At 43.8% G+C, this 11,437-nt stretch overlaps 1 protein-coding gene across 1 annotated transcript; it reads right to left on the bottom strand.

Moving 5' to 3' along the window:
* Positions 1-5,180: 5,180 nt before the first annotated feature.
* OR10H2 (olfactory receptor family 10 subfamily H member 2) lies at positions 5,181-6,131 on the bottom strand (the record flags this gene model as incomplete). The annotated part of the gene is made up of 1 exon (XM_079114095.1): positions 5,181-6,131. The coding sequence occupies one exon, from the start codon at positions 6,129-6,131 to the stop codon at positions 5,181-5,183; it is 951 nt and encodes a 316-aa protein (XP_078970221.1).
* Positions 6,132-11,437: the final 5,306 nt, after the last annotated feature.

Below are 11,437 nucleotides of genomic sequence, written 5' to 3'. Positions count from 1 at the left end.
TAAGGACTGTAGAAAATGTTGGGTCTGAGTTTACAGATGATTCTACATGAGTGACCATTGGCTAGGAGAAGCTACCAAGTGACATCTTTATGGAGTGGTGACCCTGCAGGGCATCAAGGAAGAGAAGAAGCCTTCATAGTGAGCATTACTTCAACTGGTGATCCATTGTGTTTGACTGAAAGGCTAGATTTACAGATATATGTACCTATACTGATTCATAGGTAGTAGCTATCTATCCAGCAGATGACTTGTAAGTGCTTTCTTTGTCTTAACTATAACTATTGGTTGTTGTGAAGATTCAGTGTTTTTCTCCTTTCATAAAAGGCAACTAACCAAAACAGATAGCCACCCTAACTGCTAGGTAAACTGAAGATGAAATAATGTAAAACAATGCATGCTATCAAGTTCTTTCCCATGAAGACAAGTTATGGTCTGTCTTGAGAATATGTAGTAATGGACTGTATCTGCTGATTTTGTTTAAAGGAAGAGAGTGTCTTTTTGTCTTTGCCCTCCTGAGCCACACAGGGATGACATCAGGAATGGAGCACAAGAAGGTGATCCCTCACTAAGGCTGGTCTGGATGCTGTCATTGCTGATTGCTTTACCAATTAATTGTAGAGAACAATGCTGACCCTGGAATACACCAACGTGGAGTAAGGTTGATTGTATTGAATGCCTACTACTGCAGAAGGGGCTTGAAATTTAAATTCATCCTGAATATGGATTGATCTTTCCTACTGACCAAGAACCATGTTAGTCAGCTTTCCTGGACTATGACCAAATAACTGAGATGAACAGTTTATAAGGAGGAAAGGTTTATTTTGACTCATAGTTTCAGAGGTTTTGGTTCATGGGCTGTTGGCTCTCTTACTTTGGTACTATGGTGGCACCGTACATCACAGCAGAAGAGCATGGTGGAGGAGGCCTGTTCATTGCATGATGATCAGATAGCAAAAGAAAGAAAGAAAGAAGCTGGAGTCTCAAAATCGCACTAACGGGCATTCCCCCACAATGACTTAACTTTCTTCCACTATGCCTCACCTCCTAACAGTTCCACACTTCCCAATAGTGCCATTGTCTAGGGACCAAGTCATTAATACATGAACCTTTGGGGGAAATTCAGGATCCAAATTATATCATACTATCACCTATAATAGTCTTTTAAGAGTTCTATACCCCTGAGATTCACTTACTTCACCATGTACTCTATCCACAAATGCAGCTGGTCTCAAAAAAACAGTGAAATTGCACCTGAAAAACTCAATGTGACTGTTTTTTCTAGCTCTTTGGTGCATTAGATCCCTGGGTCATGCCTCCCACCATGAAAAGCTATAAAGAATAGGAAAACATAAAAATCATATTCTTGTAAATATTGATGACTTGGGGAGGAAATAAAACGTTCTCAGGCCAGAGTCTTGATGGACAGGAGCTCAAGATTTCAATAGAGAACTTCCACTCAGCTTTAACCAGGAATGTATGAACTGATGCAAATGAGCCTACTTTTCAGTTTCCAAGATCTGGAGAGTACAGGAAACAAACAAACACAGATACAGACAGATTGGAAAGTGTAAATGGAGATCTTCCTCCCCATAAAGCAAGGAATCAAAAATGTCAGGGTACACTAGGAACAAGGAATTCCACTACAAGGGGAATTCAAGGAAAAATGATGATCAAGCTTCTGCACTGAGTTGAGGGAGGAATATCTTCAGAAAGAATTTGGGACTACAAATGCAGGTTTTCAGATGGAAATAATGCTTTCTTGAGCACCCCAAAATCTTAAAGTAATTTATCTCAAATTCATACTGCCCTTCAGGAGAGTGGTTAAAGCACAAACGAATCTCTCAGGAGAAATCCATCTTTAAATCAGGTCTCAAACATCATAATGAACAGGAAGAAGTTGAAAACTCTCTAACCAAGGGTGCCCACTTTTACCACTTTTATTCAACATAGAACTAAAAGTCCTATGCAATTATACAAAAGGAATAAAGTCACCCAAATTGAAAAAGAGGTAATCAAATTGTCCCTAATTGCAGACAACATGATGTCATGTATAGAAAAACCTAAACACTCCCCCCAAAAAGTCAGAACTGATCAACAAATTCAGGAAAGTTGCAGGATACAAAATGAATATGCAAAAATCTTTAGCCTTTTTCTATGCCAATAGTAAATTATCTGAAAATAAATTTAAAAATTTTTATTTGCAAAAGCTAATGAAAAAGTACCTAGAAATAGTCAAGCATGTAAAAAATCTTTGTAATGAAAACTATCGAACACTGGTGAAAGGAATTAAAGAGGACACATGCACAAAAAAGAAAAATATTCCATGTTCGTGGACTGGAAGAATTAATATTGTTAAATTGTCCTTACTATCCAAAATAATATACAGACTCAATGCATTTCCTATCAAAGTATCAATGACATTCTTCAGAGAAATAGAAAAACATTCCTAAAATCCATACAGAAACAAACAAACAAAAAATCCCCAAATAACCAAAATAATCCTGAACACAAGAAAAGCGGAAGCATTACAATACCAGACTTCAAAATATACTACAAAGCTATGGAAACCAAAAAAGCATGTTACTGACATAAAAATACAGATGCATGGATAACCCAGGAATAAATCCACATATTTACAGCCAACTGATTTTCGCAAAGGTGCCAAACATATACTTTGGGGAAAAAGACAGTCTCTTCAATAAAATGGTGCTAGGGAAATTGGGTTTCCATAAGCATGATAATTAAACTAAACTGCTCACAATATACAAAAGTCAACACATGGATTAGAGACTTAACGTAAGATCAGAAACTATGAAACTCTAAAAGAAAACATAGGGGACTGCTTCTGGACATTGGCGTGGGCAAAGAGTTAAAAAGATCTCAAAAGACAATAAAAACAAGGGGGTAAATGGCACTATTTAAAAAGCTTCTGCACATCAAAGAAATAATCAACAGCATAAAGAAAATCTTCAGAAAGGAAGGAAATTTGAAAATTGTCCATCCATAAAGGGATTAATATCCAGAAAAACCTAAGGAACTCAAAACAACTGAAAAAAGTTTTGATCAGTTACCAAACTACAGATTCATAGGAGCAATTAGTTCCAAAGTTCTACAGCATAACAGGATAACTAAAGTCTACAATAACTTCTTATATATTTCAATATAACTAGAGTAGAAGAATTTAAAGACTTCCAGCAAATAGAAATGATAGCATCTGAAGAGAAAGTGCTTATTACCATGATTTGACCATGTCTAATCTACGTTTGTGTCTGAACATAAATTTAAATTTCCACAGGATTTTGATGTACATTCAGTTCAGAATCATATACAAAACAATGTCAATTTAAAAGTTTTAAGAAAGAAATTATCTCTCCTCTAACACCCACTTCTCATAGCCAATGCTCAAATCAGAAACAAGTCTTTCTTGAGACTCAATGTCTTTCAAAGCCAGTGAGCAATTATAAATGCCAAGACATTTCTGTTGGCACAATTATCTTTCTTTTCCTTCACAGGTCTTTAGCGATAAAGAGATGATTTATGAAAAATGCCAGACATAGTATACTGCTCAATATACAATATGTATTCACACAGTGGATTTTTTTTTTTTTACTATTGCCAAACAGCAGCAGGGACACCATTGACTATCCAGCAATAAAGTTTTGTTTACTAATTCAATATGAATAATATATACTCCCAGTGTATGTGTGTGATGATTTCCACATTCTTTAAAAATTATATAATCATAGGCATGGATCACAGATGACTGTTCTCAGACATGGTCAGTTTCAAGGAGATTGAAACAATCCTGAGCCTGCTAAAACTAAGATTAGCCCCCTACCTCACACACGGTATAAAAACTACCTGAAAATGGATCAAAGGCTTCTGTGTAAGAGCTAAAACTATAATAATAGTATCAGACAACATTAAGTGTTCATAACCTTAGATTAAGCAATGGTTTCTTATACATGGCATCAAAAGTACAAGTAACCAAAGAAAACAATACATAAATTGATGTCATCAAAATCAAAATCTTTCAGGCTGCAAAAAACACCCAAAACAAAGTGAAAACCCACAGAATGTGAGAAAATATTTGAAAATCACATATCTGATAACAGACTTGTAACTAGAAAATATAAGTATTCTTACAACTCCACAGAAAGACAAACAATCCAATTAAAAACGGTTAAGTAGAAAAATAAATATTTCCCTAAGAAGACATAGAAATGGTCAAAAAGCACAAGGTAAGATGCACAACATCCTTATTCATTAGGGAAATCCAAATCAAAACCAAAGTGAGATAGAGCTTCACACCCACTAAGAAGGCTGATTGAAGAGAAAGGTATGGTCGTAAAGAAATTAGAGAATCCTAGGGCATTGCTACTGGTAATGTAAAATGGTGCCAACTTTGGAAAATAGTCTAGCAGTTTCTAAGTTAAACATAGAGATGGCATTTGGCCCAGTAATTCCACCCCTAGGTATATATTCAAGAGAAATGAAAACATATATTCCAACAAAAACTTATACATAATCATGTATAGCAGCATTATTAAAAACAGCAAAAATTAGAAATGCTAAAATATCCATGAATGGTGAATGGATAAATAGAATGTATTGTATCCATACAATGGAATATTATTTGATTAAAAGGAATGAAGAACTGATACATACTACAACATGGGAGAACCTTGGAAATATTACACTCTGTAAAATATCCAGTCAAAAAAACTGTGATGCCATTTATGAGTCAATTCATAGGAAATGTCTGGGATGAACAAACTGGTACAGAAAGTAGATTCACGGCTGCCTAGGACTCAGGGCAAAGAGGTTAGGAGAAACAGAGAGTGACAGCTAATGGTATGAGTTTATTTCTTTGGGTAATAAAATTTTTCTAAAATTCTTTGTGGTGTGGATTGCCTAATTCCAAATGTACTAAAACCACTGAAATGTGCACTTCAATGGATAAATTGTTGGAATGTGAATTATATTCTGATAAATCTGTTACATCTCAATAGAAACAAAACTAAGGACTCATAAAGATGAAGAAAAGTTTTAAACATTTATTGAGCCCCTCCTAGGTGATACACACAACTCTCCACACCGGTCTTACAAGGTACATGTTATTTACTCCATTATACAGATAAGGGCATGGTCCTCTTTGTACTGCGTTCTACACTGGCTACTCAGGTGCTTGAGGAATAAAATTTCCTGAGGAAGGTCTTCTTCATGGCATTCTTCAGCTCCTTGTTCCGAAGGCTAAAGATGATGGGGCTGAGGAAAGGTGTGAGGACGGTGTAGGTGGTAGCCATGAGGGTATCGCCTTCCTGAGAGTGGGGACCCTTGGGCTTGAGGTAGATGACAGAGGCAAAGCCATAGTGCACAATGACCACAATAAGGTGAGACGCACAGGTGGAGAAGGCCTTGTGCCGACCCTCAGCAGATGGTATCTTCAAGATGGCAGCCACGATGAAGGCATAGGAGAGGAGGATGAGGAGGAAGCAGCCCAGCAGGGCTGTGATACACACCAGGCCCACGCCAAGGGCAACAATTGGTACATTACCTCCACAGGCCAACTTCAACAGGGGTGGCACGTGACATAAGAAATGCTGGATCTCATTGGGTCCACAGAACGTGAGGTGGAAAATAGACGTTGTCACCACCAGTGCCACTGCCAAGCCACCAGCCCAGGACCAGGCCACCAGAAAAGCACAGCCACGGGGGCTCATGAGTACATTGTAGCGCAGTGGGTGGCAGATGGCCACGTAGCGGTCGTAGCCCATGACAGTGAGCAGGAAGGAGTGGGTGAAGCCAAATGTGAAGGAGAAGAACATCTGACTGGCACAGGCCAGGAAGGCAATGGAGCGGTGGGTGGAGAGCAGGTCAGCCAGCATGCGGGGGATGATGGCCAAGGTGTAGAGGATCTCGGAGATGGAGAGGGCACACAGGAAGAGGTACATGGGTGTGTGGAGGCTGTGCTCGCTCCAGATGGTGGCCATGATGAGCAGGTTTCCCAGCAGCGTGAACAGGTACATCAGCAGGAAGAGCAGGAAGAAGACAGGCAGAAGCTGCTGTGGGAAGGTGGAGAAGCCAATGAGGATAAATTCAGACACCGAGGAGTAGTTTAGCCACGCCATTGTGGTTGCACCTGGTGGAGGAGAGAGGGAAGAAAACTCATGGATAGGAGTACAATGTCTCTAATGAGTCCTACCTGGGGAGACTTCCTGTAGAGCATGATTCACCTGTCTAAGCCACAGTTAGTCATCTTTAAAAGGGTGTTAATAATAATGTGTTAGCTGGGCACAGTGGTATATGCCTGTAATCCCAGCAGCTCAGGAGGCTGAGGCTGGAGGATTGAGAGTTCAAAGCCAGCCTCAGCAAAATCGAGATGCTAAGCAACTCAGTGAGACACTGTCTCTAAATAAAATACAAAATAGGGCTGGGGATGTGGCTTGGTGATGGAGTGCCCCTGAGTTCAATCCCCAGTACCCAAATAATAATAATAATAATAGTAGTAATGTGTTGAGGTTTAAGTAAGATCTTACATCTTAAGTGCTCTGCACAGGTTCTAGTAAGAATTCAATAAATAAGAACTACTACTACTAATATAATTATTGGACTATTATTACTATTGTAAGCCTCATATACTCCTATCTCTAACATGCTTTTCTTTGCTCCAGTTTCTCTACCCTTCCCCCCATCATTATGATTATAAATCCTGCAAGGATTAAGAAAAAGTTACTCCCTAATTGCCACCTTTAGTTGGAAGTCATCTATTCTCTGTGATACGGAAAGGATGTAGGCTCTGTTTAATTCTCAACGCCACTGCGTACTAGCTGTAAGACTTGGGACAGATTGTTTCCCCTCTCTGAGACTTGTTGCTCACCTGGAAAATGAACTAATAATCATTATCTCAGAGCTATTATGAGGTGCTTAAATGAAGTGATGCACATTAAGCACTCAGCTGTCATCGTCATTATTTGACGATGAGTTGCCCCAAAGGGTGGCATCACCATGAAGTCATGTTGTCTGGTCCCACCTGAGTGCTCTATCTCCAGGCACTTGCCAATGCTATTCTCTGAATCTCCTCCCTTCTCTTTAACCCCTACCCTGAACTTCCCATCATCCTCAGCCTCCAGCTCAGTGCAGAAACCAACCAAGACTCAGTCACAGGTTCTCTTAAGATAGGTGGACTCTCAGGAAGACAGAAAAAAGAAACCTTAGGAGATGGAGACTCCCATCAATGAGCAAGGCCAGCCACGCTTGTCCCTTTAGTTAGATGAACAAAACCTCCAGCGTATACTTGTAACAGATCATGGAGAATAAAAACATAGTCAATTTAAATGTTGACAGATTCAAAGACTTACACAATGTGCCCACAATTGATTTATGGATAGAAACATTCTGAACCCCGAATACCAAATGATTGACATGGGATTTGATTTTCCAAGAAGCTTGCCTGAAAACCTGCATGCTTCTTCCCAGAATATCATGCATATAATCAGAGAACTCAACCTTCTGCATCACTCATCTTCTCTTCTCTGAAAAGAAAGGGGCACCCACACTCTACCTTTGGGGTATGTACACCTTTCTGTCTTTAAATAATAAATCTTTGCTTGTACCTTGCTTTTGATGTATCCTGGAATTCCTTTCAGCTAAGGAAGCCAAGAACAAGCCCAGGCTGAATTGAAGTCCTATTGCCCGCTCCTCCAGGCTGGGTGGACTCCTTGGACCCTGTCCATTGACACTCTCATCTCCTTCCCTGAGCAGCAACAGGTCACATCTGCCTCAGTTCTCACTGAGGGCAGTTCCCCATCCCTGCACCCACTCTATCAGGATCCCTCCTCTCTGCTATGGCTCCTCTCCTTTCTTCCTCTCCAGGCTGCAAACAGACTTGATGCAAAATGCAAAATTTATCTTAAAATGCAGAATGAATCAACACATGACTAGATAGACAAAAAGCAGTCCATCCATACAATGGAATATCATGCAGCACTACAGAGGGGTGGAGCACTGGTCTGTGCTACAAGTTGAATCCTTGAACACAGGATGCCCAGGGAAAAAAGCCAGACACAAAAGTCTATGCAGTATGTGATTCTATTTGTCTGAAATGTCCAGAATAGGTAAATCCACAGGGAAAGAAAGCAGAGTCTCCATTGGCAGGGAATGGGGGCAGGGTGGAATGGGGAATGACCAATGGTGGGTATGAGGTTTTCCTTTGAGTTGTGAAAGTGTCTTGGAACTAAAGAGAGGTAGTGGTTGCACAACCCTGTGACTGTACTAACTGCCAAAGAATTGTACACTTTGTTTGTGTGTGTGTGTGTGTGTGTGTGTGTGTGTGTGTGAGTGTGTGTGTGTGTGTGTATGTGTGTGTGTGTCCTGGGGATTGGACCCAGGGCCACTGAGCTACATCCGGAGCCAGCCCCACCCACCCATTCTTTTTTTTTTTTTACTTTGAGGCAGAGCCTTGCAAAGTTGCCCAGGCTGGCCTCCATTCTCCTGCCTCAGCCTCCTGAGCCACTGGGATCACAGGTGTGGGCCACCCTATTCAGCTGAATTTTATATTTTAAATGCTTAATGGTTAAATTTATGCTAAGTGAATTTCACCTGAATTTTTAAAATGAAATACATACTGCAACAAGATGAACCCCGAAAACATGATACCAAGTGAAAGAATCCAGACAAAAGGGGTTCTGATTCTTAATATGAAATGCCCACAACAGTCAAGTTCATAGAGACAGAAAGATTCCACATCACCAGGGCCTGGGGCACAGGGAAGGAGGAGCGAGTGCTACTAGTTCCTTCTGGGGTGATGGAAATATTTTAGAACTAGAGTGATGATCGCACATCGTGAATGTTCTAGATGCCACTGAATTATGCACTTTGAAATGGCGAATTCTATGTTGTGTGAAATTTACATCAAGTTTTTAAAAAGCAAAATGGGCCTCCCTCAGCCCTCCCCTTCTTTTTTCTGCCTCTCCTCTGTGTTCACTGCTCAGCCTGTCCACAGCAAGGAAGAAGGGTCTCAAGGTGCTGCCGGCCTGTCCAGGGCTACGGGAGGGGATAGCCACAGCGCTAACTGGGCTCAGCCTTCCTTCTCCTGCCCAGGGCAGCAGCTGAGCCTCAACCAGGTGTGTCTGAGAACAGTGATGGAGGTTCCGCTGGAAAGCTCTCCTGGGGTGGGCAGCCTCCTGTCTCTACAGACTGGGACGCGGTGCCAGAAATCTCACAGTGGTCCACACTCCTGCACATACCTGCCGCCAACTCCCCACTTCGCACATGCGCAGGTGCTGTAGGCTCCGTTACTTAAACCAGACGTGCGCCCACGAGCTGTGTTCAGACCCGAGCTCTTACACAAAAGTCTAGATCCCGCCGACGGAGATGGACGCACCACCGCAGAGCCCTGCGCGTGCAGACCCGGGGTGAACACCAGCATGCGCACTCACAGTACCGCAGAAGCATGGAGACGACGCTCGGTGTCCCTCGCTCGCAACTGTCACCCTACGACCTGCGTGGACAAGTGCACAGTGACCCTGGGCGCAGGACTCCGGGATGAGGACCCTCCCCGCCAGGCCCTACTCACTCGGAACGTCCTTCAGCCGCCTTCGGGGTGCGAGATCCTCCCCACCCCAACTCTCCGTTCGCCCTCAGCCCTTTCCCGGGTCCCGCGCTTCAGTCACCGCCCCCAGAAGACCGCCTGGGACAAACACTCGCGCAGTAGCGGGGTGGGGCTGGGGAGAGAGCCCGGCCGCCCTCACCCCCACGGCAAGCTCAGCAAGGGAGTGGGCGGGGCGAGGAGCTGCGACCTTGCTTTATCCCTGTGGCCCCAGCGTCACCGTCCAAAAGAATCTCGGGGGATCCCAGGGCGGGGTGCCACACGGGGCGAACCTCAGGACCCAGGAGGCGGGCGGGACTTCGGGAGCCTTCTGGCTCCTCACGCAGCCGCACACCTGGCCCTAAAGCCTTCCCCGACTGTCCTCTGTGCTCAGGTCAAGAGTCTGACTCTTCTGAGGCCCCGGATGGGACTGTTAGGCTGAAGGATGGGAGCCACAATGGGCCTAGAAGGGCTGGACCAGGACTGGACCAGAGAAGGAATTTTCAAAAGAGGCCTGGACCCTCCCTTTTCCCTCCAACCCGGGGCTCCTTCCATCCCTAGGAAGAACTAGTGCATGCATACCCTCTGCCCAATGCCCAAGCGTCCAAACTGCTTCCTCTGGACTTCCCCTGGGTCGATGGTTCTGGATCAGGAACCAGGCAAGGGCCCACGTGGATCAGGAAGTCCAGGGTCCCACTCAGCAGTGACTTGGCTGAGCCTGGCACTGTGCGAAGCACAAGTGTCCGAAGCAGGACTCTCAAGAGCTCCCGCTGTTAGGACCCAGGCTGTTCCTGGCAGAAGGACTGGAGAGGGCAGGCGGAAACAGCGCCAGGCCTAAACCCTGTAGCCCTGGGGCTTGGGTGGGATTTCCTTGACTTCCAGGCTTGTCTGGTACTTAGGCCAAAACCGAACTCAAGTGTTCAGCCCACTCCTGGAGTCTGCTTGTTCCTGTTTAACGTGGTGCAGACACTTCTAACCTGGAAGGCAGCATGGGCCCCTGTATTTCTGATTTTTACTATTATCATAGGAAATAACCACAAACTGCTGTAAAACAGTAATTAATTCTTCCCCGTTCTGAGACCCAAGATCCAAAACCAAGGTGTTGGTTTCCCTGTGGCGGCTCTGAGGAAAAATGCCTCCCAGGCTTGTCTCCTGGCTTCTGCGAGCAAGCCTTGGCAGTGTCTTGCTGTGTGGACTGGACACTCAACATCTGTCTCTGTCTTCACATTGCATTCTTCCCTGTGTCTCTTGTCCACTTACAGGCCCACCCTCAACCCAGGATAGTTTCATCTCCAGATCTTTACTAAGCACATCTACAAAGCCTGTGTTTACAAAGGAGGTCATATTCTGAGGTTCCAGATGGACATGAGTTTCCTAGAGGACCCTATACAACCCACTAGAACCCCCTTCCTAGTCTCCTTGCTTCAACTCTCACCCCAGGATCCTGCTGAACAAATCAGACTACATCTGCCCTCTGCTTAGAGCCCACCATGGCTCCCTCATGCCCAGACACCTCACTGCAGCCTACAAGTTTCTGGGCAAGCTGGCCCGGAGTGGCACATGCCTGTAATCCCAGTGCCTTGGGAGGCTGAGGCAGGAGGCTCCTGAGTTCAAAGCCAGCCTCAGGAAAAGCAAGGTGCTAAGTAACTCCATGAGACCCTGTCTCTAAATTATTTTTTTAAAAAAATTAGTGCTGGGAATGTGGCTCAGTAGTCAAGTGCCCAAGTTCAATCCCCGGTAACCACCCAGCCTCCCAAAAAAAAGTTTCTGTGCAGTCGGGTCCTTGTTAGCCCCTCTGATTTTCTCTGTAGACTCTCTCCCCCAGTTCCAACAACCTTCACTTTTAAT

This window comes from Sciurus vulgaris (assembly GCF_902686455.1).
Source record: "Sciurus vulgaris genome assembly, chromosome: 16".
In the NCBI taxonomy this organism is placed as follows: domain Eukaryota; kingdom Metazoa; phylum Chordata; class Mammalia; order Rodentia; family Sciuridae; genus Sciurus; species Sciurus vulgaris.
Note: the sequence above shows the minus strand (reverse complement) of the source record. Positions and strands in the feature narration are given on the sequence as shown.